Source organism: Mustela nigripes, chromosome 6 (genome assembly GCF_022355385.1).
Source record: "Mustela nigripes isolate SB6536 chromosome 6, MUSNIG.SB6536, whole genome shotgun sequence".
NCBI classification, from domain to species: Eukaryota; Metazoa; Chordata; class Mammalia; order Carnivora; family Mustelidae; genus Mustela; species Mustela nigripes.
In genome coordinates, this window is record NC_081562.1 from 124,363,564 (window position 1) to 124,390,652 (window position 27,089).

General features: G+C 36.2%; 1 protein-coding gene across 1 annotated transcript in view; it reads right to left on the bottom strand.

The window, feature by feature from the left end:
* MYO3A (myosin IIIA) overlaps positions 1–27,089 on the bottom strand; it is a 233,234-nt gene that overhangs the window by 194,098 nt on the left and 12,047 nt on the right. The window contains exons 3-4 of the mRNA XM_059404999.1: positions 23,586–23,770; positions 20,454–20,588 (exon numbers count right to left, since the gene is read on the bottom strand). Of these exons, the coding sequence (XP_059260982.1) occupies positions 20,454–20,588; positions 23,586–23,753 (303 nt within the window). The 5' untranslated portion in view covers positions 23,754–23,770. The remainder of the gene's footprint in view (positions 1–20,453; positions 20,589–23,585; positions 23,771–27,089) is intronic.

A 27,089-nucleotide genomic window follows, 5' to 3' on the forward strand; every position in this document is an offset into this window, starting at 1 on the left:
CCTTCAGATTTGCAGAACAGAGAAGCACCAGTATTAGTCCTGTAATACAAGAGGGGCGAAAATTAGCTAAATGATCCCAGTGAAGCTTGGACCCCATTGAGTACTTGATCTTTTAATCTCTGACCCTTTAGCCTCTACCTTCTGCCCTGATTCTCCTCTGGGGCTCTGGTCCATGGTCTGACCCTGACCTTTGTTACCCACCAGTGCCTGGGAGCTAAAAGCCATAATTTCCCTGACTCTCTAACCTAAATAGAGGCAGAGAAAATAGGTCAGAGGACATCGTAAACCCCTGGCATCCTAGTTTGAAATACTGAACACATTTTCTCCCCAACTTTTTCATAACATGGTAATTCGATTTTATTGGATGCCCGACACTTCTGATACATTATGGATTAGGTATTCATAGTTCAGATGTGTTGAATGCATACTTTGTGCCAGGGACATTTCTAATCCATTCACATGAGTTCTCTCTATAACTCATCTCTCCCTAAGTAGGGTATAATCATCTCTGTATTAAAGATTGGGAAAGTGAGACACAAAATGATAAAGTAACTCGCAAAAGATCATGCAGTAGTGACAGAGCTAAGAGAGGCACTTGGACAGTCTGATTCTAGAATGGAGCCTTCACACTTAGCCAATTTGCAGCTCATGTCTTTCTAATTCAAAGAAAACTTCTTTCAGCTCAGGAGCATTCCCAAACTTGAATTTTCTTTTGCATCAGGAAGGGGAACAATGTTTTGTGGGACAAACAGAAGACCCTTGCTGTCTAGGCAGCGGAGAACAGCGTCACACTGCCCCCATTGTGGCCTGGCATGACTGGCTCAAAAAATTACTCAAAATTGAAAAGAAACTCAAAATTCTTTCAATTGCATGGCACTTTCAAAGAATCAAGTTTTAGGGGTGCTGGGGTGGCTCAGTTGGCTAAGTGTCTAACTCTTGATTTCAACACAGGTCATGATCTTGGGGTCATGAGATCAAGCCCTGCAAGAGGCTCTGTGTTGGGTGTGGAACCTTAAGATTCTCTGTCTCTCTCTCCTTCTGCCTCTCCCTTGCTTGTTCTCCCTCTCTCAGAAGAAAGAAAGAAAGAAGAAAAGAAAAGAAAAAGTACCAAATTTTAGGGCCGGTTTAAAAATATCTAAAAATCACTATGGAGAAACTAAATTTCCTTTCCAATTTCTCCAAAGTGTGGCTTCTTTTTGGCTGCATCTTCTGGGGCTGATTATTATGTTAACACAAGAGGAACTAGCTGGAATGTTGCAGGGGTGGGGGCGGATAAAGGAACCCTAAAGAATGTGCAGGAAATGAAATAAAAAATGAAATACAGGAAGAACTAATGTAACCTTGTAATTCACACTGAGCAGTTTAAAATTTAATTTCTCTAGTCAACTTTTATTCCAAACAGTTGTTTTTCCTATTGAGTCAAGGTTAGAATACAGGATATTTTTGTAATAAATTCTCACTTTGTTTTTTAAAATGAGGTATATTGAGATATAATTTACATAAAATAAATTTAACCCAATTTAATTGAAATTCTGAGTTTTGACAAGGGCATTTATCATCTAACCGCTACCACAATCAAGATGCAGAACAAATTCAGGACATAAAAATCTTCCTTGTGTTTCTTTGTAGTCAAACCCCTACCCAGCCCTTGGAAACCACTAATCTGTTTTCTGTCCCCATGACATCGCCTTTACAAGACTGTCATAGAAACTGAGTCATAAGGTTGAAGCCCATTGAGTCTGGTTTCTTTGACTTTACCTAATGCATCTAAAATTCATCTCTATTGAATATTTCTTTTCTAGAAATTTTTAAAGAATTTTCTAGAATATGGTATATTCTAGAAAAGAATATTTCTTTCCTAATGTTTTAATGCTCATTCCTTTTTCGTTTGTTTGTTTTAGAGAGAGGAGTGTGAAAGAGCATGAGCAGGGAGAACGGCAGCGGTGGGGGGAGAGATTCTCAAGCAGACTCCACACTGAGTGCCCAGCCTGATGTGGGGCTCAGTCTCATGACCGAGAGACCATGACCAAAGCCAAAATCAAGAATACAATGCTTAACCATCTGAGCCATCCAAGTGCACCACCATTCATTCCCTTTTTGATGCTGAATATTCCACTGAATAGATAAGCCACAGTTTATTTATTCACTAACTGAAAGACATTTGAGGTATTTCTAATTTGGGGCCATTATGACCCAAACCATTGTAAACGTTGCATACAGGTCCTTACATGAATATACTTTTCATTTCTCTTGGGGTAAGTACCTAGGACAGGGGACTGTTGAGTCCTATGAGTCATATGTTTAACCTTCTAAGCATCATCCAAACTATTTGTCAAAGTAACTATCCCATTCTGCATTCCCACTAGTGGTGTAATATACCTTAAATGCATATTGTTAAGAACGATCCACAATCATTTGAGCTAAAACTGACAGCCCAAGACTGAAAAACTCTGCATTAAAGAGATTAAATAACAGTTATCAAGACTATATGTTAAGTCTTGAATTATTACATGGGAAAATTATATTATTTACATGGGGACAATATATTATTTACATGGGAAAATAATAATGAGCAAGTACTGTGGAATACCATAGATGGACTGATAACATCAAGTTGGAAGGGAAAAAAGAAAAAGATTTAAAGATAGGCTAGAATCTTCCCTTGAAGATGTTGACAAGTTTTCTCCTGCTGTTCTGGTGTACTGACTTTGGTTACGGTGTCTTCTGCAATTCCGAAGTGTACTTTGGGGAGAGGCGGATTCAAATTTATCTACTTTTTTCTTAATGTTCCCTATTTTACTTGGTCATGCTTAGAAGAAAGGCTTTTTCCTAAACTAAGATCATTACAACATTTCTGTGTTTTCTTTTTATGATTTTATGTCTTTTAACATATTTTGATCTTTAATTCACTTACAGTATTTTACTTATTAATTTATTTCATTTCTTTAAAGATTTATTTCAGAGAGAGTGAGCAGGGGAGGGGCAGAGGGAGAGGGAGAAAAGGAATCTTAAGCAGTTTCCACGCCCTACGTGAAATTGACGCTTGAGCTGAAATCAAGAGTAGGAATCTCAACTGACCAAGCCATCCAGGTGGCCCTCACTTCCAGGGTTTTAAATGTGTAATATTTAGTTTGTTTCTAACAGACAGTCTGCTACTGTATGAGATGTCACCATTGCTATACACTGGATTCCAGTGAATGCCTGGGCCTTTCTCTAGATTATCTATGAAATTCCTCTGATTTCTCTGTTCTTGTGAAGTATCAACTTGTTTTAAAGCCTGTTTTAAAGCTTGTTTAACAGTTGGTTTATCAAATAAGCCATCTCTTATTATCTTTCCAAAAAATTCTGGGCTCTTCCTGCACATGTACTCTTCTAGATGAAATTCAGAATCAGCTTCTCAAAGACAGGACTATAAATAATTTGAGTAACACAATAAATTAATTGTTATATAATTATTTCATACAACATTTGAAAAAGAATGATCATTGATTGGTTGAAATTTTAACCATATGAAGATAGAATGACCAAAATTTTTTTTAAAAATGACCAATTACCAATCAATGACTAAAAGTTAAAAAAAAAAGGAAAGAAAAGAAAACTACTAAAGTGGAGAGGATTTTAAAAGCCCACTAAAATCCTTAAATTATAGATCAAAAAGAAAAAGAAAACTCCAAAACATTATTTGAATTTAATATGTGGAAGGACTAGAGTAAATTAAAGAGAATAAATAAATTATGAAAACCAGATATTCATGTTTTACTTCTAGATAATATGAATTTGAGATAACAGAAGCTTTATTTTTTCCTTTTATATCTTTTACTGTATTGTTTGCTATATATTGTGATTATTAATAATATACGTGCAACTTGTTTTCAGAAGTATTATTTAAAATAAATATCCAAATACTGTGGCTTTTGAAATACCTAGTTTCTGATACTTAGGTTTTATTAAAAATCCAAGCCAAATTTAACCATTTGCATACCATCATTGCTTTTCCAGGGTTTCATTAAATAATTAGTGCCTGGTTAGAGAGTGCACTTGAACTAAAAATATTTGGTGTCTATTACATGCATGACCCTATGACAGCTATTGACGGTCTACCTCAAGTTGAGAGTTTTGAACACTTCTTGATGAGGGACAGAACTAGTCCCTTACCACTGCTTAGCATGGACCTTCTATAAGTACCCTTCCATGGGAGCATCTAGTCTGTTTTCAATGTTCACCTGGGCCTCATCCTTTAGGATCTTCCCAAGATCCTAAACACTACCCTCCCAGGGAAAGAGAGATTAAAGTACAAAGACCAAAAATAACTCCTGTTTAGAAACCAGGAAGAAAAGAGACAAAAAAACAAAACAAAACATAAAATTGCAAAGGGATGGAAAGCAACAATGAAATCAGAGACAGAACTTCCCCAAAGTACAGAGACTCTGATGTGTGATATTTTTATCAGGAGGTCTCATTCGTCGGGGAGTAGTGTTCAGGTGGGAAACAAAGAGAAAGGGGAAAATGCCTTTTTCTTTTGTGTACCTACTTTGCAAAGGATAAGTACCTCAGATATTATATCTTCTAGTATTTATAGCTCCAAAAGTTAGAGTGTGTAAATCTAGATGCCTGCCCTTTGAAGTCATAAAATTCCCATTTTACATAGCTTGAGGCACAGACATTTTGCCCACTTACTCGTTGATTCATTTTATTTATTTATTTATTTATTTGATTACTTATGCTGAAGAAAAAAAGCTGCCTCCAAATAGTCGTTTTTTTAAGAGGTTAATGACAGAGAAAATCACAAATGATGAAATATTTTTAAATTGAAAATCCTCCCTCTCGTGGAATCTATGCTGGTTCTCTGCTTGACTAGGGCCATGTCTGCTGGTAGGGGAAATTACTGCATGAGGCTTTGTGTGGACCTTGGCCAAGAGGAATTGAAGATGTGGATGATTCCCTCTTCTTAGACCCTGCCCAATGCCTCCTACTCATGTTTTGTACAGAGAATAGCAAAGTTTGTTTCTCTGGCTGCTGTGGTTTAGTCTCTAGGATAGAAAAGAGTCTTCTGAATGAAGGTTTAAGAAAGTAGGTTGAAATGAAAGCCCAACAGGGGAAGAGGGCAAATATAATAAACATGGAAATTATGAAACAGACTATAGGTGCCAAATGTCAATAAACCACAAATTAATGTGTGGTTGAACTATTCCTAAAGATGATCGAAATGAAACAGCACCATGAATTCTCAAAACCTCACTGAGAATTACTGTTATTTCAAATATGCTCTTGGTGAAATATGCTTTTGCTCAACTAGCACAAAATACCTTTCTTTCATATAAAGAAAAGTAAAAACAATAAATTTTATTTATTTTATTTTTTTTACTTATTTTCAGCATAACAGTATTCATTGTTTTTGTACCACACCCACTGCTCCATGCAATCTGTGCCCTCTATAATACCCACCACCTGGTACCCCAACCTCCCACTCCCCGCCCCTTAAAAAAAAAAAACCAATAATTTTAAATCGAAGTGTACTTGTTTTTAAATGATCATGAAGGATTAAATATATAAAATGATGTTTCTGAATTAGGCAATACATCATTAAAAATGAAACTGACCTTAGGTTTTCCTCTAAAAAGAACTGCATCCAGATGAATGAATTGTCATTTTTAGCTTATGCAATTCTTAAATCACCAACATAAACTAAGATGGGAACTTGTAATGGGGGACTGAAATCCCTTAAGTATAGTTTGGAAACACAATGCTATCAGGAGCCCTTAGTGTTCTTTAATTGAAAAACAATGAGGTATCATTTTCTTAAACCAGAGTTACGCTAATAACAGAGAAGCACTAAAAATGAATTCTCTAATCAGGCTACAGTCGAACATTTTAAAAAACAATCTAAATCAAAAGGGATGAGATTCTACAAACAGACCATTACTACTAACTTCCAAAGACAGCCTTTATAAGTTTTCTAATGTATTCTGTCTACATGATGTTTGGAAAGCATATATTTCTACTCAAATTTCTGAAAGAAGGCTACTAATTTCTATAATTGGCATTTCTGACCTTTGCCATTTTTCAATTTTTTTTCATTATTGGATCTGTTTCTGGATTCTTTATTTATTGCATTCATCTATTTAGCTTTTCCTGCAACAATATCCACCATATTAATAGCTATACCTTTTGTTTAACAAGAATTATATTTTCTCAGGCAAGTCTTTGTGATGTCAATTTTTTTTTCCTTCATTCTGGGAATGCTCTAAGGCCATATATAGTCTTAAGACCATATTCTGTGGGAGGCCACAAAAGCAGAAAGTTGTATTCTCTAAAACTCATTTCTAATTTTCACTTTGCTCATCAACATTCGTGTTTGAATATTTTTGTAGAAACCAGTCTTAGTGAATGCCTACAGGTGAAACTTGGATCATACAGGTTCATGTGTAACATTAGAAGACACCTATGTACCATATGCAAAGTAGCTGTGCCATTTCATGTTGCCTGAGCAAAATGAAAAGTTCGATGGACCCCACAATCTCACCAATATTCTGTTTTATTAGTCTGTAATTATAGTCACTTTAGTGGATGTGTAGTATAATGTGATTGTGGTTTTAATTTAAATTTTACCAAAGATATTGAATATATTATATATATGCTTTTGTGAAGACTTCAAGTTTTTTACTTATTTCTTAAAAATTTGGGTAGATGCACTTTGTTAGGTGAAATTTCCATCTATTCCTCATGTGCTGAAAGTGTTTTATCACAAAGGGGTATTGAATTTTGGCAGGTGTTTTCCATGATTTTTTTTCTTTGATTCTTCTAATGCAGTCAATTGTAATGCAGAAAATTTTAATTTTTTATTAACATTTTAGTAAACTTGTGTGCTAGGGACAGGCCCATTTAATCATGGTCTATTAACATTTTCATATATGTTACTGAATTTGTTAATATTTTATGAAGGACGTTTACATATATACTTATGTGGAATGTTAGAATATAGTTTTCTTTTTTTGTAGTATCTTCACTTTCTCTTGTCAGTATAATGCTGGCCTTATAGATGGTCAACAAGATTGATTCTTTCTTAAAGAAGTCATAGGATTGGTTTTTCCCCCAGAATGGAATTGTGAAGAACTCTGTGGACCTATTCCCCCATGAAACAACAAGAACTGGTAAAAGTTTAAAAATAAACAACAATTTAATGTCTTTAGAAATTGTTATAAGGACATATAGCAAATAAAGAAACATTGGAGAACAAAACTCAATCTTGGTAAGAATAGTTAAGAGTCTGTGGCAACCGAACCACCCTGCTGTTCTCACCCCCAACCAGTGACAAAAGATCTACTCAGCGTGAACATAACCAAGAAGAAAGGGTGCCCCTCCCATCAGCTCCTGAATGAATGGGAGGTCTATGGTATCTTTTTTGGGAGGGGCAGACCACCAGCATTTCTCACTCCTTACCCAACTTTGTGCTACCAAGCCAGCTACAGAGTTCACCTCCCTAATCCACAGTGCTGCTTCTCAAACAGGATGAGATGGGCCACTCTCCAAGACATGCTGCCAGTTCCAGAACAGTGGCTCAGATATTTTACCCAGGGAGAGAGGCAGGCCACAAAAACAGAGAGCTCCAAGTTTGAACCTGACATCTGAAAGAGAGTGGGGAAGATCAAGCCTAAGGATTTTCTTGAAAGCAGTGGAGGCTTTGGTAATTACAAGGAGGCAGGTAACTCCATGAGAACAAGTAGGTAGCTACAGACCAGCTAGCTTAACAAAAAGATTAAACGAAAGAAACAACTAAGAATAACTCTCTTGGGGTCAGAAAAATCTCTAAGGACTCACCTCAAAGAGCACCCAGGCATAGACCCAAATTAATTAGATCAGACTGGGAAGCAATTTTTGCCCCAGGACATTGTTGAGAACAATAGAGGAATACGCTGGCAATTAGTGGAGCCTAATAAATGAGTGTTCACCATAGAGACAGAAAGCCTTCTAGAAAGATCAGGCAAGGAGAGGTGGAAAGCACTGTTAAACCCACTGCCATCTGAGGGTGACTGCACATACCCAAAGTGTACCCTCTGAGGAGGAACACCAGAGGCTTTATACCACGGGGGATAAGCCAAGTTGCTAAACAAACAAGAAAACAAAAAAATAAGCTTCCCCTTATCGATACCTAGAAGTCCTATAATACATTAAATATATGACATAGAATATCTAGTTTTTAATCAAAAAAATTATGATATGCAAAGAAACAGAAAAGTGTCATTAATACACACAAAAAAGCAGGCCACAGAAACTGCCCATGAGAGAGCCCACATGATGAACTCAGTAGACAAAGACTTCAAAGTAGGAATTATAAATATGTTCAGAGGATTAAAGAAAGTCATGCTTTAAGAAGTGAGGAATGGTATGATGATAATATCTCACCAATAAAAAATATGAATAAAGAGATGGAACTCATAAAAAAAGAACCAAATGAAAGTTCTGGAGATGAAAATTATATTACAGTAATGTATATGATAAATTTAACAGGGGACCTCACCAGTAGATTTGAAGTGGCAGAAGAAGGAACCCGCAAACTTGAAGTTAGATTGATAGAGGTTATGAAATGGGAGAGAAGACAGAAGTAAGATAAATGAACAGTTTCAAGGAAATGTATGTATGCCCATATAAATGTATGGGTGTGCCAGAAGAGAGAATAAGGAGCAGAAAAAAATAGTGCAAGAAGCAATAGCTGAATCTTCCCAAGTTTGATTAAAAACAATATTATTCTATACATCCAAGAAGCTCAATGAACTCAAGTAGAATAAACACAGAGATCCATAGTCAGATGAAATAAAAATAGCTTAAGATAAAAAAAAAAAAAGTATCTTGAAAATAATAGGAGAAAATTAATTGTTATGGGAAAAAGAACCCTAATAAGATTAACTGCTGACTTCTTATCAGGAACTACTGAGCCCAGAAGGGAGAAGGAAGATATATTCCAGGGGCTCAATAAAAATATCTGTCCACCAAGAATCTTATATCCAGCAAAAATATCTTCAAAATTAAAGAGGAAATTAATACATTGCTATGTAAACAAAATCGAGATAATTTGTTGCTAGCAGATCCAACTTATAAGAAATACTAAAGAATTCTTTAGGATTAAAGCAAGTCATCACAGAGAGTTATTTGAAACCACATTAGAGAATAAAGAGCATTAGAAAAGGTAATTATTTTTTTAAATTTTTTATTTTTTTAAGATTTTATTTATTTATAGTCACAAGATCACAAGTAGACAGAGAGGCAGGCAGGGGTTGGGAGGGAAGCAGGCTCCCCACTGAGTGGAGAGCCCAATGTGGGGCTCAATCCCAATATAAAAAACCCTATGATTATAAACTTGCTGTCCTTTCTTCTCTCAACTTTGTCAAAATACATAAAATTATATACTATAGTTATGAAAATTATTGTACCATTTATGTGAAACGTATAACAATGATAGTTGTAGAAATGAGTAAGACAGACTAGAAATATACAGGAAGAATAATTTCTCTATCTCTCTGGAATTTAGCTGGTATAAATATTTGATAGAATTTATCAGCGAAGAAACTGGGTCTGGTATTCTCTTTATTCTTTATGGGAAGGATTATGAATTAAGTTTTTTTTTAAGATTTTATTTATTTATTTGACAGACAGAGATCACAAGTAGGCAGAGAGGCAAGCAGAGAGAGAGGAGGAAGCAGGTTCCCTGCTGAGGCAGAGAGCCCAATGCAGGGCTCAATCCCAGGACCCTGAGATCATGACCTGAGCTGAAAGCAGAGGCTTTTACCCACTGAGCAACCCAGGTGCCTCCAGTTTCTTTTATTAATATAAAGCTATTTACATTTTCTACTTCTTATATCAGTTTTATAGTTTGTGTCTTTCAAGGACAACATCAGATAATCAGTTGCCAAATTTATTAACGTAAAGTTGTTTGTGGGGCAGCTTGGTGGCTCAGTGAGTTAAGCATCTGACTTTTGCTTTCAGCTCAGGTCATGATCTTGTGGTCATGAGGTGTAACTTTCAGATTCTCTCTCTCCTTTCCTCTCCCCCCACACCCCACTTGCACACCCTCTGTCTCTAATATATGAATCAATAAAAAAATCTCCAAAATTATAAAGTTGTTCATTACATTTCATTACTATCATGCTAATGTCTATAGATACAATAGTGATTTCCCTATTTGATCCCTAAAATTGGGAATTTGTACGTCATCATTTTTTTCTGGATCTATGTAGAGAGATTTGTCCAGTTCATTAATGACTTTCAAAGAACCAACTTTGGCTTTCGTTGTCTCTGTTTTTGTTCATTTTCTATTGATGCTTATTATTATCTTCATTATTTATTTTCTTCAGCTTCCACTGGATTTCATTTGCTTTGATTTCTTTAGCATTTTAAGACAAAAAATGACAAACTGGTATTGAACCTTTCTTCTTTTCTAAAATAAGCATTGAAAGGAAGTATAAATGACCATCTAGCCATGGCCTAACTGAATCTCAGAACTTTGATAATCATGTTTCCATTACCATTTCAAACTATTTTCTCATTTTCCTTAAAACTTCCTCTCTGAGCTAAGGATTACTTTGAAGTACATGGTCTAATTTCAAAATATTTGGGAGTTTTTCTGATATCTTCATTTTTAATTTAATTCTCTTATGGTCAGGCAATATACTTGTCATGATTTCACTATTTTTAAATTTGTTGAGATTTGTTTCACAGTCCAGAAAACTCAAGTGCTCTTTGTTATACTGATTTTCTACTTATTTTTTAAATTACTGGGGATAGAATGTTGAATTTTCCTTTTAACGTTGTGAATATATTGGGCTCCCTGCTTGGCGCAGGGAATCTGCCTCTTTCCCCCCTCTCTCCCCCTGTATGCTCATACTCTCTCTCAAATAAATAAATACATCTATCAGAATATGTCCATTTCTTTTTTCAATTCTAATAGTTTCTGTTTCATGTATTTTAAAGCCTTGTTATTGAGTACATATTAAAGCTTAAGTACACTTGACCTTCTTTCGTTTTTGACTTGTCTATTGTCCCTCCCTCTCTATCTCTGTTTCTCTATATACTTAAAGTGTTTGTATTTGGTCTTGCTTTTCATCCAATTTGACCGTTTCTGCCTTTGAAATGTAGAGTTCAGACTATTTCCATTTAATGTAATTATGAATAAGGTTAGGCTTACGTCTACCATTTCCTATTTTTTTCTGTTTTTCTTTTAATCTTCTTTTCCTATTTTCCTACTTTCTCTGGTTGGAATGTTTGTAGTATTCCATTTTATCCTCTATTGGCCTACTAGCTATACTTATTCATTTTATTTATTTTTTTTAGTGCTTGCTTTAGTGTTTCCAATATGCCTCTTTAACTTATTACAGTCTCCTTAAAATAATATTACAGTAGTTCACACATAGTGTAAAACTCTTAAAACTGTATATTTCCATTTTTCCTCTGCAGTCTTTGTTATTTTTGCCATACATTTTTAGTTTTACATGCTAAAACCCCCAAAATATGTAGCTATAATTATGGATTTAATTCATGACTTCTCTTTTAAAAATACTGAAATAATATTATTAAAAATATTTTTAATATAAAATTAAAAGTTTCTTATTTATCCTTCTATTTACCACTAATGGTATTTTTCTTTTCTTTTTGTAGATCTGAGTTTCCATCTTTTTTTAAAGATTTTATTTGCTTGTTTGAGAGACAGTGTGTGCACAACTGGGAGTCGAGTGGAGGAAAGGCAGAGGGAGAGGGAGAAGCAGGCTCCCCACTGAGCAGGAAGCCTGATGTGCTTCCAGCACCCCAGGATCATGACCTGAGCCAAAGGCAGACACCAACCAAGTGAGCCATGCAGGCACCCCTCTGAGTTTCCACCTAAAGTCATTTTCCTTCAGCCTGAAAGTCCTTCTTTGACATTTTCTATAGTACATGTCTCTGGTGGTAAATTCTTGTCCTTTGATGAAAATGCTTGTCCTTATTCTGCCTTCATTTGTGAGTAACATTTTCCCTGTACACAGAAATGTTGAGAGCACTGTTTTCCCCCATTGCTTTAAAGATACCATTCCACTGTATTGGTTGTCAGTAGCAACTCTTACCTTTGACTCCTCAGTGTAATGGAATCTTTTTCCCTTTTGGTGCTTTTATATATGTTTCTTCATTTTGAGTGTTTGACATCTTGATGATGGCATATCTTCATGTAGTTTTTTTTCTCCTACAGTGGAGATTCTGGGCTTCTGACATCTACGGTTTCTCAGTGTTCACAAAATTCAGAAAGATTTCAGCCATTACCTCCCCCAACCCTCACCCTCACTCCCATCTTCAGACTGCAATTACATGTAGCTTAGAATACTAGGTAATGTCCTGTAGGTCACAGAGTCTTTTTATCTCCCCCTTTCATTTTTTCTATCTGGTCAGTCAGGACAGTTTTTATTTTCCTGTTTTCAAGTTCACTGATTTTCACTTCTACACACTTTACTTCTAATCTGCTGTTAAACTCAATATTATATATTTTTCACTACTGATATATTTTTCAGTTCTAGCAGTTACATTCAATTCTTTTCTATAGTTTCCCTTTCAACATCAGGTTCATGTTTTCCTTGAAATTCTTGAACATATTCATAATATCTGTTTTAAAATTCTCACCTGCTAATTCATGAACTTTGTTATTTCTGGGTCTGTTTCTATTGACTAATTTTTCTTCTGAAAATTTCTGAAAAATCTGAATCTTCTGGAATCTTCTGAAAAATCACATTTTCCTGCTTCTTTATATATTGAGTAATTTTTTACTGGATACTAGATTTTATTAATTTTATATTTGAATTCCTAGATTCTGCTATCTTCCATTAATGAATGCTGAGCTTTGTTCTGGCATACAATTAATTTACTTACGGACCAATGTGAACCTTTCAAGCCTTGTTTTTGAACTTTTTATGGGTGTGCCTAGGGTAGCTCTTATTCTAGGGCTAATCTAGCCTTTCCTCTAATGCATAAGCTTTCAAGGGGTTTACTAAATGCCTCAGGTGTTTGACAAAGTTTCTCCATTTTGGTTGGTCAGAATTCAAGTATCTCTCAACCCTGCACAAACTCTGGTAGTTGTTCAGATTACAACTTTTCAGTAATTCTCTCCCTGATCCTTTACCCAACTCCCTGAAATCTTCCTCCATACATAACCAGTTTGGTTTTCAGTCAAATACCTCTTTGAAGATTTCTGAAGATTTCTTTCTGCTTATCATCTCTGTGCAAGTCTCAGCCACATCTGCTTTTCCAGTCTTTTCAGTTCTGCAAGATTGCAGTGACCCCCATAGGAATGCCCTCCTAGAGCCTGTGGTCTGGAAACTGCCTCCAAGAATAAAGCTGAGGTGATTGTAGAACTCCCCTTATTTATCTCCTTTACCAATGTCATAGTCCTGAGTTCTTTTTTCAATGTTTGAAAAGTGTTTTGTATATAAAAATATATTTTATTCAGTTCTCTAGTTATTTGTGGTATAAAAACATGAAGACAGAAGTTATTATCAAGGCCAGAGCAGAAGTCCAGGATTATTTTTATGTACACTGAAACTTGAGAACCTCTGACAGTGTTTTCTGAACTTTCTTTCTTTTTTTTTTGAAGATTTTATTTATTTATCTGATAGACAGAGATCACAAGTAGGCAGAGAGGCAGACAGAGAGAGAGAGGAGGAAGCAGGCCCCATACTGAGCAGAGAACCTGATGTAGGGCTCGATCCCACGACCCTGGGATCATGACCTGAGTCGAAGGCAGAGGCTTTAACCCACTGAGCCACCAGGCACCCCATGAACTTTCTTTTGATAAGAATCACTTTAGTACTTATTATAAAAAGCAGTTTCCAGGGGCGCCTGGGTGGCTCAGTGGGTTAAGCCGCTGCCTTCGGCTCAGGTCATGATCTCAGGGTCCTGGGATCAAGTCCCACATCGGGCTCTCTGCTCAGAAGGGAGCCTGCTACCCTCTCTCTCTCTCTCTCTCTGCCTGCCTCTCCATCTACTTGTGATTTCTCTCTGTCAAATAAATAAATAAAATCTTTAAAAAAAAAAAAAAGGCAGTTTCCAAAAGCTCATTCTCAGAGTTTTTGCTTTGAGATGAAGGTGATGCTTATCATCAGAGAATTGGAGGAAATATTAAAAAATAAATGTAACCGACTATCCTTTCTTTCTCAGGCGGCAGATTAAAATGTTACCAACTCAAATAGCCTTTCTTTGACTTGTCTCTTCATAAAAAGTCTTCTCTTTAATTATTAACACCTCATTTATATTCTTCATAGCACTAACAATAATGTATAATCACTTAATTAGTTTATTTAGCCTATGTTGTCTTTTTCCAACATTAGACTATAAGCACCATGATGACCGCGTTTTTCTGGTTCTCTATTGGATGCCCCAAACCTACCAAAAGAGAAAGGGGTACTAACAGGTATAGATCATTCTAACTTGGGCCTGGCCCAAAGTAACAGTATACCTATGGAATTAATAAATGACTGTATGAGAAAACTTAAGTTCTGTACACTAACGCACGCACACCTATACACATACCAAATGACAGAAGGGCATCTTTTCACATGGTCTGGAAAGTACCTCTTCAAAGTGTGGATGTCTGATTAATTTCAACAAAATAATGTACCAAATTCTGCATTCCAATAAAATACTGATACAATATGAATTAGAATGGCACTATCACCTAATAGATGTTTCCTACTGGGTAGTGTCTATCATCAGTTTTCACATTACTTTTCTAATGTGTACGCTAGAAGCAGTATTTTTCAAGGTATCATTGACACATAATATAATTGACTCATTTAAATATGCAGTTTGATGTTGTTTGGTAATTTGTATATAATCACGTAACCACTAAATCAAGATATAAAACAATTCCCTCATCTTAAAAGGTTTCAAAATTCTTAGAAAAATGCCATAAAATTCTGGTAATGTCAGACAGAAATAAGCAATCTAGATAAAAAAAGTCAAAAGAAAAGAACTTAGCAGAAATATTTTAGTGGCTGATAAAAATACACTGATTTGCCAAGTGGCAAAATATCTCTGGTGACCTCATGCTTTTCCCCCCTGAAATAATACTACAGATTTCAATCCCACTCAAAGAGCAGATGCTTTCGCAATCACTGGGGTACCATTAGGGAAGAAAAACATCCAAGTGTGGTATTTATTATTTATATATTTCCTGCGTTAAGAGAGGGTGAAGAAGTTTAGACTTTTAGACTGCTTTTTCCATCTTGCCCTTTAAATAAAAAAATAAAATGGAACAACTCTAGGTAATTTGCTGTCTGTTCTGTTGCAAGAACACCAAATAAGAGGCTTTTATAGGAGAGCGGGAAGGGTTGTTCCAGCCCTAAGAACATGAAAGGAATCATCCTGTCAGTGGGCTACTCCACTGTAATTGAGCACAGCTAAAGGAAGGAAGGAACAATGCCGTGCCATTAGGGCAACTCAGCCAAGCTTCCCACTCCTGCCCCGCTGTTCCCTGACCCCTCCCACAGCCACAAACCCACAGTGGCTTTGTCACCTGGTCTGTGTACATGTTCTCTCCAACATGGTAACATTAAAGGGTTAACTGGGCAAATACAAACCACTTGTTCATGGTGACTCACGTTCTTTCCATCAGCCTATGCTTCCTTTCCTCATGACAGGTTTTATCTTACCGACCACGAGAGGGAAGTGTAAAAACAATGCATGAGAATCAGAGTAGTATTAATTGTCTATGAAAACTGTGTTTACCTGAAATGTGCCTTTATGACTAGTTACTGAATTTCTGTGCTTCCCAATACTACCTGTAATTTCTAGTATTTGATCTCTTGAAAGGGATATAATTTTAAAGAGAAAAACTGTTATAATTGGAAAGCAAAGGGAGAAAGCGATGTCACTGTTAAGAATGAACAGATCGGGATGGATTCAGATAACTCACAGAATGCAATCTGTAGCACCACTAGGAAAAGAGCAATTATACCTAGGATGGGATTCTGAAGGGAGAGGTCTCTCCACAGGTGTCCGAACTCTGATTTTTTACTTCATTATGGCAGAGGGCACACTAAGCAAAAAGCCCCTGGGACAGAAGGCTGGATTCCTTACCTCCTTAAAATGTGGCTATTCTTCCAACCAAGAAGTGGGGTAATTGTCGTTAAATCTCAGTTCCCTTTGTGTCCATCAGTAGCAAATTCTTAATACCGGACTGATTTAACTCAATTTTGACTCTCCGTTTTTAGTCTCCTGGGTCAGTGATAAACATATGCAGAAAGCTGACCGCCTCCCCCCTTCCCCCTCCCTGGCCCCCTCTGTCTCCACTACTGACGCTCAGAATAGACACTAGCACATGATGCACAAAGACAAAAAGAGGTATCTACATTTTACTAAGCAGGTCAGTCAAGAAATATGGTAATAATAAGTAGACATGAATATATGTATGGTATTTTAAAATGGGATATAAGTAAAAAAAAAATACATTAGGTTCTCCCTTTATGCCTACAATATTAGAAAAACCGAAAATACTAAGTGACAATAAAAAGCCCCATAGACATTCTATCGGTTCCCACAGCAGAAAACTTTCTACGCCATCTGTTATTGGACAGTTCTATTTCAAATATGCAACTAGAATTTCAGAGGGCTGGCAACGAGCGCTCTTTTCCTAAATCTGGACAACCATTAGCCCGTCTGAAAGTGAACGTACAGAACCGAGCAGGAAATAATTCCCAAACAGGGTTCTGTGTATTATTATTATTATTATTTTTAAAGATTTTATTTATTTATTTGACAGAGATCACAAGTAGGCATAGAGGCAGGCAGAGAGAAAGAGAGAGGAGGAAGCAGGCTCCCTGCCGAGCAGAGAGCCCGATGCGGGACTTGATCCCAGGACCCGGAGATCGTGACCTGAGCTGAAGGCAGCGGCTTAACCCACTGAGCCACCCAGGTGCCCGGTTCTGTGTATTATTAATGCTCAAAAACTTAATAAAACAAAATGAAATCAAAGTACAAAGGGAAAATACAGGAAAGAGAAAAATTGTATCAAACTGAAAGAAATAATTCAAGAATCACAACTAAATAATGGAGAAAAGAGGCCCGTAAGATTGGAGTAAGTCTTATTTTTCTTATTTGGATCGAAGTGTAAATAAAATGATTTTTCATGGTGAAATATCACCGAGCAGGAGTGTTTCCACGCTGGGACGGCCTCCCCACATGCCAGGCTGACCATGAGGGGTGTCTCCAATCATTCACCCCCCACAGAGGACACCACCTTCTCGAAGCAGATACACGCCAGAAGTCCATTGCTGTTAACATGATTCGGGGGGAATATCACAGCCTCTCCCTGGCCACTCTTTGGTTATCCTCATGCAAAATAATTTATTTGGGCTTTGTTACAATAAGAGGTATAATTAGCAGTCATTTTGTAGAATAAGGTATTGATGCCACAAGCCAATTTTCTGAAAGCGCAGCACTGCAGCACCTGTACCATTCATGTTTATAAATCAGGTAATTGTACATCAAGCCACTTCAGTGTGTATGTAATTAGTCTAATTTACATATGTAAATCAATTATCTTATACACAGTTTGCCAACTCCTTGCTTTCCTTTATTTTTCCCCTCATGTTACAAGTTCAGATAGATCAGATTTCCAAAATATCATTTTAATAAACTATCAGGTTTTTTTTCCTCAAGCCATTTAGGGATATTTCCAATTCCTCCATCTGATAATAAAACACAAGGACAAAGTTCAAAGAAGCTGTTAAGTCTCTGCTGATTCATTATATCAGGAAGCTGCTTTACTGGATGTTCCAAACCCTTTTAATCAATCTTTTCTGCTTCACAAAAGAACATTTCACATGCTCAGGTGTCTCCAACTCTCACCTAATTTCAAGTGACAATACTGAGAAATGACAATATAATTAGAATACAGATTTGATAGGCATAAAAGACAATGACTGATCTCATTCAATTTTTTAAACTCTGGGCAAAGATCTATACCTTTACCCTTGCCATTTAGGCCTACCTGACTCTCCATTCAAATGCTAGTCTACCAGTGATTCCACATTGGAAAAAAACTGAAGATGCATTACTGAAAATGTTTTGAAGGATATAAAGATACAGAATTTTATTCAAGACCACATTAAGGATCAGCACAGCATTAGGTCTCAAATATGAACAAAAACATGAAATAAACTTCAAAAATTCTCCATTTATCTTAGAGAAAATGTTTTAAGTTCATAATGTACATTCTATTACTTAAGTAAAATTTAGATGACTAAAAGTTTTGCTTCATTTTAATATGTGACTTAACTACAAGCTATAAAGTGATCTTAATGGAGAAAAACAAAGTAATTCTCAAATGATAATACACTGCCTATTTTTTAAAGAACAAAAATGGTTATTTAAAAAATTTTTAAATTTCCATAAAATAATGTAATACACAGTTTTAGATTCTGAAAGGGTACTTGAAAACACTTTCAGATTTCTGGAAGGAATTCTGAAAGGAATTAAAAGAATTAAAGGTGGTTGATGAAACATATAAATGTGTATTTCCTCTCACTCATTTATCTCCGTTAAAATGCTAGTAAGGGAATCAAAAAGTATAAACCACAAGAAAAAAGAGAACAGAAAAAGATAGAGCAGTATATAAAAGATTTCAACAAAACTTTTCAATATGGAAAGACTGAGTGGTGATGACTGATTTGGTAATGAGGGAAGCCACAAAATAAAGCATTAGATGAGAACTATTTTGTGGTTACCTGTGCACATCAACCTAGGAGCTGGGAAGGGAGGGGCAGAAAACAAGGGATCCTTTGGAAGTGTCTACTCAAAATACTTGACACCCTCTTATCTCACATACAAAATATCAACATCCAGGAGCCCAGGAGCCTGTCCCAGTACTCCTCACATACTTACACAGGCAAGAGATTAGAGGTTTTATTCCCTAGAGAAACTGAAGGGACTCGAGATTTGGTGGCATCAGTACAATGGATAATGAGAAGAAGGTGTATGAAACAGGGAAGTGAGCTTGGAAAGGGGGGAGGCCAAAAGATTCAGGGAACAGTGGGTTCCATGTAAGTGACCAGCAGAGACACCAGAGTTCGGTCTAATATGTGGCAGAACTCCACTGTAGAGCAGGACGACATAGGGTTCCAGAAGCATGAAGCTAAAACTCAGAACACAGATTATAAAATGAAGGAGTAGAGAACCTCAGCCATGTATTTCCAGATACACTTCATAAGCACAGACCTGCTCAGGAGAAGGCGGCACCACTAAACCGAATTGGCATTCCTACTGCTCTGTATTACAAGCCTTTTGGTTCTCCTTGCTTTTTGTTAACCAGGTGAATGTATTTATTTTGCAAAGAGTAAAAATGATTAAGTCTATCTGAAATTATGTTGAGTGAAAAAATAGGATAAATTCATAAATAATACTACCAATCATTTTAAACATACCAAAAAAAAAAAAAGATGAAGGAAATATGTTAAATGTTGAGAGGGGTTCTTTTTATAGTTTCAAGTATTTTCTACAATGATCAGCTATTTTAAAGTCATTTAAAGAATTATTTAAAAGGCGTAAAAGAAAAAATATAAAGTATGAAAACCGTACAATTTGTGTGTCACTGCAGAAAAAATCAACAAAACTTTCTGAAAGAAATACAATAATCAAATGCTAATAAAATCATAATGAACATAATAAATATATACTATTACAGTGAACCAATGAAGGTTTTCCTAGTCCTGAGTTTGATAAAAGCAACTATTTAAAACACTTGTGAATTTTACCAGAATTAATGACTACCTCACTTTAATAATATTCAATGAAAATCAGAAAAACTACATTCTTTTAGGACAGTTACCTTACTTAACAGGGCACCTTCCTGTATGTATTCCTGCATCAGAGAGAACCCACTCCTAGGAGACTCTACAGCTTCCCTTTGGGGACTTACTTAGTATTCAACACCATTTCTGATAATGGTTTTTTTCCCCGTAAATGTAAATACCTGGTTCTATAGTTTATGACATTAGTATTCAATAAGGACAGAAAAAAAAAAAATCACAGCTTTCCATTTTTGTCTAATGAAGCCTCACTTACATTAATTTTCTCTCGTACCCTAGCACCTGGCACAGAGCCTCTGTCACATGTTAGCTGAGCAAAATACAGATGAATAAATCAATATTTTAATGAAGTCCCCTTTCCAGCTTGTTCTTCTACAAGGCAAAGAACCCCTGTTTCTTGAGTCTTTTATTATGGAGATGTTTCCTCTTAGTCGTTAATAGTCTTTGTGGCTTTTCTTTAATTTCCTAATGTGCCCTAAAAGGACAAGGCCAGAACGGGGCACAACATTCTGCTAAGCCTGTGACCAGTTAGGAACAAATTAAAAGAAGGGTTTCCTGGTGTCCATGTTACATAAACATTCAGTCATCCCAAGGCTACACTGTAAATTTCCACACACAGAATAATGTTGAAACACTCACCTCAAGAACCAACCACAACTTGTCTCCATTTATTTTATCTTTCTTAAAGTACATCCCGTAGAATCTGACCACATTGGGGTGGTCGGAAAGCGTCTTTAAGATGTTATACTCTGCTTCAATCTCTTCGTCAATGTCCTAGTTTCAAAAAGTCAAAGGAAGAAAAACCATGAGAAAAACATGAATTACATCAAAGAGACACATTAGAGACCACGAGATAGAGAATTTAATTTTGTCAAAGCAAGGTTATAATAATGGCTTTTATTGTGCTCAATAGTACATATTAAAATTTCTCATGCCATTATGTAAGGGGAGAGATTGTGATTTTCCTGCTGATCAAATACATCTCTAATTATGTTAATTTCACTGAGTTAAAAAGGGACAAATAAAAGACTATTTTTGTATGCAATTAGGAAGAAACATACATGAAAAAGGATTCCAAAGGATATTCTTTTCTTTGCAGTGTTAACTTTGTTTCTTTGGCAAAGCCACTGATTTGAAATAAAAACTTTTAGGTGGTTCATTTGGTGCCTTTGAAATAGACAATATATAGAAGTTTTCAAAAAGTAGTCATACAAGCAATAAATGCCTATCTTTCCAAAAAAGTAAAATAAAGTTACACATAAGATGCCATTTAGCCTTCAGTTCGCTAAAGGCTCATTCGCCAGAAACAGAACAGGTTGTTACCCTTGCCAACAAGATGAAAGATAATCACTTAGTCATGTTTGTAGAAAGCCACAACCCATGAAAGGACTCAGAGTAGTAATAAGAGAAAGGCTTTGAACACTGTTTTTACAGCAACATTTTGTGTCCACATTGTTTTATGACAAAATCATGTAATCACAGAGCTGGAAAGAATTTTAGATCAGAGCTCTAATTTGAGAAAAAGAAGCTAGAGCTCAGAGAGGTTGGTCACAGAACTGGTGAGTATAAGATCAGGACTAGCTTGAAAGTCCTCTGCCTCCTTCTTTCTAATCCCATTCATTGTATCTCGTATCAAAAGTTATAATAGTAAGACTCTCCTAAGAAAAAAAAAGCCACTCTATAAAATGCTTGGGATGCATCTGAATTTATTTCACGAAGATTATAATCTCTTGGTTATAAATCTTTTTTATTTGGCTTGTGACATTATGAAGGAAGAGGAAATAGATAATTCTGAGAAAAACATACATGTACTATGACAAGAATAAAAGCAGCAAAAGAGCCAATGTCATACCAGAGTTATGAAACCAATATATTTTATTAAAGCAATAGAACAAAACATGATTTTAAAGGTTCATAGGATACGAAACAGGAGCAAATTATAAAAGAATAATGTCTACATGTATTCACAGTCCATTTGTCCTTCTCCATTAAGAAGTGGAGGAATGGGAGAGCCACGCTGGTTATGGCACGGCATCCGGCTAGAGCCCTTTCTCTGGCCACCATGAACCCCAACCTACACTTGCAAAGACCAGAGAAGATAGGTACAGTCACTCTGGTATAGCTTCATTGATATTTGTGTCTCTCATCCTTCAGTTTAAATGGTAAGGACTGCCTGGGTGGCTCCATTGGTTAAGCATCTGCTTTTGGCTCAGGTCATGATCTTGGGGTCCTGCGAGAGAACTCCATGTCACACTCCCAGCTCAGTGGGGTGCTTCCTTCTCCCTTTGCCCCTCACCCCACTTTAATCCCGCTCATGCTCGCTCTCTCTCTCTCTCTTTCAAATAAACAAATAAACAAAATCTTTTTTATTTTTTTTATTTATTTTTTTTTAAAGATTTTATTTATTTATTTGACAGAGAGAAATCACAAGTAGATGGAGAGGCAGGCAGAGAGAGAGAGAGAGGGAAGCAGGCTCCCTGCTGAGCAGAGAGCCCGATGCGGGACTTGATCCCAGGACCCTGAGATCATGACCTGAGCCGAAGGCAGCGGCTTAACCCACTGAGCCACCCAGGCGCCCCAAAATCTTTTTTAAAATGGTGAGAACTTTCCAATAAGGAAATATGAAAACGTTCAGCATCAGTTAAGCCTGGACATATGTGTCTCTCTCTTTTTCTTCCCCCAGCGTATGTAATTTATTGCTTGAAAATAAACCCCTACTCTCCCTCTCCTCTGCTCAAAATAATATGAAATGCTGTAGTTATAATGGGTTTAGTAGGAATAATCAATCAAAAAAGAAAGTGCAATCCTGGAGACCTTTTGCAGAGTCCTACAGTTTGTTAGTGTAAGATCTGTGACAAGGACCAAGAGTCCCATGTTCTTCACAAACATATCACATCATCCCATCATGTATGCAAGGGTCAGGTAACTGGAGAAACCACTCTCAACAGAAGTTCAGGGATTATGGGATCACTGACCTCCTTCTGGCTCACCCAAGTGCTGCGGGAGAGCTACAGATTTCCCAGGAGCTGAAAATGTTCCAAAACAGCCAGTTCTCATTCCCAGAAAAAAAAGGGGGGGTCAGGAGGAGAACTCATCAACTTCTTTACACTCTTCAAGGCCCCCCCCAAAAAAGCCTAGAAGATTCCCTTATCACAACTGTTACTCCAAAAAAAAGCAAAATAGTACCCCTACTGGGGCATCACTTACAGAGGCCAAAAGACTACACATGAAATTTCAGTTCTTCACAAGGAAACTGACCCTGATTACAAGGGAATACCATTTCTGCTTTGAAAACATTTCAGCAAACCTGAAAATTAATTTCCTGTCTCTGAGAGAAATATAATTTAACATAAAATATTTCTGGGTTAGCTTAAGAGATATTCTGCCTGAAACCTAAATAAAGGCAGGAAGAAAAAGAGATCTGGCCAAGATGACATCTGAGAATGACTTCTAGATCCTTGAGTCTGTTCTTACAACCTTTCTAAAATCTAAAATAACCTTAAATCAACTGCCGAGCTATTAAGAGCTGTATTGATTCATTTATGTATTTGTATTATATGTTTGTTCAATTAAATATTTATTGGTCCCTACTGTATATGTTAAGTGTATAAACAAGAAAAACCTAACAAACGGACTTTTTTTTTTTTTACATTTTCTTCAATGGCAATTGACATTGTGACAAATCAATAAAGTTACTGTAGACTTTTTAACTCTTTAGTACAAATAAAAACAAAGTTCGTAGGAAAAAACTGAAAAAATAATGTGACATACATGAATTGGGTCCAGAATTTTCACTGCTGCTTTTTGGCCATTTTTCTTATTCAACACTTTAAAAACTTTCCCGTAAGTTCCTTTGCCAATTGTTTCGGTGATTTCCCATGTATCAGAAGGATCAGGAAAGTTATCAAAGATGATTGTTTTTCCAGTTAATGGAAGCATCTCACAAGTCTAAATCCCTAGAGAGAAAAAGTACAGTTTCAGCTACATTTGATTGGGGATACTAAATCGCACACATAAACTCATGGGAAAATATCTAACATTTCACTGACATGATATAAAATATACAGCAGTAACCAAATGTACTCAGAATTACAAAAAATTTTAATTTCAATTCTTTTTGCAAACAGATTAATATGAGTTTAATAATCCTTTGTAAACAGAGCTTTATTTCTATGTTTAATACAGTCCCATATCAATTGCTCTTCATTCTTCTCATTAAAATAAGAGGCACATATTTAAATCACTTTGATATACTGCTTTATATTCAGATATTAATACAATGAATAAAAAAATTAAAATTAACCTTAGAGATGATAAAATTCAATTTTGTCAAGGCAAATCCCACACTTTGAAGTAATTGTGTCTTACACCACTCCTCTATGTAAAACCCAACAATGGGTCCCCTCATATTGATTTTAGGAGTTTTTTTTTGTGGGGTTCTTTGTTTTTGATATTTTATTTATTTGACAGAGAGAAAGGGAGAGAGAGAGAGCACAAGCAGGGGGAGCAGCAGGCAGAGGGAGAGGGAGAGGCAGTCTCCCCGCCGAGCAGGGAAGCCAATGTGGGGCTCAATCCCAGGACTCTGGGATCATGACCTGAGCCAAAAGCAGATGCTTAACTGACTGAGCCACCCAGATTCTCATAGGAGAAATTTAACACAACCTACCAGATCCTTTAAAGTAGGGCCCTCACTTACTGTCCTAGCTTCATGTCTCAACTCTTCTTTTCCCAGATACTACACACCAGTCACTTGGGATCATTTAAATTCATTTTTTTCTTGCTTAAGGATCTTAGTAGACATGAATCCCTCCAACGTCTGCCTGTGGTTTCTTTACTAAATTCCAACACCTTCTTATCTTTTAGATCTCGGCTTAGATGTCATTACCTCTGAATGCAACCACTCTCCATCCCATGTGGGTTGTATGCCCAACCCTGTACTCACGAAGCACTCTACACACGTTTATCCGATCTTACAATATGCCCTACACCTGGCACAGTGCTGAAATAATTAGAATACAGCCAATGAGGTCAGGTGAGTTTTAAAAGCAGATGTTATATGTGACCTGAAATAAGATCCCAGGTTTCTTGACTTCCCAGTAATGTTTGTAAACTTCTATGCTCTTCCTATATTATATTCAACCATTTATATAGAATTACCAAAACAAAAAACAAAAAAAAAAGTAACAGAAAGAGCTCCTACAACTTCTGGTGGCCCTTACGTTTTTTCAATTATCTGTGCAAATGCTCACTATCTTTGGTGTTAAAAAGTTGTGTGCAGTTGTGCTTGTATGTGTACACATACACGCAGAAACATATCTTTTAATAAATAGGCATCATTTCTACATAATAATGTCAGCCCATGAAATTCATTGGTCTAACCACAATTTTGTATCTCAGCTACATCACTGATCCACTGAGTCCTCTCTTTATAGCCATCAACCTGTTCATTTTTCATTCCTTCTTCATTTGCTTCTTCCCAGCATAAATTCTACAGCTTGAATTATTATGACTTCCTTGCAAATACTCCCAACTCTCATTGCTCTTTCTCCGCCATCAGTCTCCCAGAATAAAAAAAGGCAAGTCTGATTAAACAATACATGTCCTCACACCTGTGACTGTAGCTAGACAAAAACTACACTACCATATTGACTGGTTTCACTTCAAATTCAGAATAACAAACCTACAAGTAGACCCTGGACACTGCCTAGAAGTCCTACTGTGTTTCCCTGGTTGTCTGTTCCTTTCTCATTATTTCACAGTGATCTCTGCTCTCACATTTTCCTGTCCTCAAATTGTTCTTCTTTGTTCTCTATCCCCTTCCACAAAATTTCCCAACTGATGCTTTTACTTAAGTAGTTGAAAAGACAAAAGCAACAATAAACTCCTTACTTCTACAAACTACGAACTACTACAAACTTCTACAAACTACAAACTTCTCATCCTGAAGACCACAAACCAATGTGCATCAAACATGAATTCATTCTCATTGAGTCTATCATCGATTTTTGTTCTTTGTCCTCAACTAGTCTGTTTCTTCAGTTCCTTCTCAGCCTTCAGATCCTGGCTAAAACATCACTTTCTTAGAAGGGCCTTTCTTGACCAAACTACATAAAGTTACAAAAGAGTATAGGCTTTATTTTTACTGAAATAAAGCAAAAAAATAAGGATTAGGGAGAACGGAAAATAATTTTGAAATTCTAAACAAAATAAGGATCATGTTCTGATTCATTATACTTAAGGGCACATCATCTCATAAATGGCTATGAATGGCTCTAAAAATTACATCACTACATAAAAACACCCTCATGAATAGTTCTTAGAACACTTAATCTTTCTGAAATTTGTGCCTTTGATCCAAAATGCAATGGAATAAGTAGGAGGTAATCAGTAATAATCATCCCCTTTAGTGATTTCACAATCAGTGACATGATAACTACTTCTTACATCTATGTACTTGAGTCATGCAAATAAGCATTTATGCCATCCATATAATGTAAAAGTTAGACCAAAAGACCAAATTAAATCTTGTTAAATGCCTGAAATAAGCATTTTTACCCACAAGAGACATTCATTATATGGAATACTGCTTTTTAAGTGGTAGCGTTATTCAACATGATTTTAATTTCTGCAACATTAATTGTTAGGAATTAACTATTGGTATTTAAATATACAGGCATAAGAATGAACACCTAATGTATGCAGAGTATACATTAGAGTCTTGGGGATACAAAGATAGTCAACTCATGGATAGATATATGTAAGTAATATTATGAAAAGTGACAGATAATGGAAACAAGCTTAAAGTGCTATAAAAGCCCAGGTGAAGAAGCAATTAATTCTGGAGTGATCATAAAAAGATACAGAAAATAAGCAGGATTGGAGCTGGACATTAAACATGAATGGAAGTTTGTCCAAAAGATAATTTCCTCTTTAACGATTCTCAGTAAGATAAATATTTAAAGCAGTGCATTGTTATATTATAAAAATTTTTATATTATATTTATATTATAAAAAATTATAAAACAATAATCACAGAATAATGAAAGCCAAGGTGTTTGGGAAACAGAATACACTTAGTCAAATGTCATTTAAAAGAAAAAAAACTGGGCGCCTGGGTGGCTCAGTGGGTTAAGCCGCTGCCTTCGGCTCAGGTCATGATCTCAGGGTCCTGGGATCGAGTCCCGCATCGGGCTCTCTGCTCAGCAGGGAGTCTGCTTCCTTCTCTCTCTCTCTGCCTGCCTCTCTGCCTACTTGTGATCTCTCTCTGTCAAATAA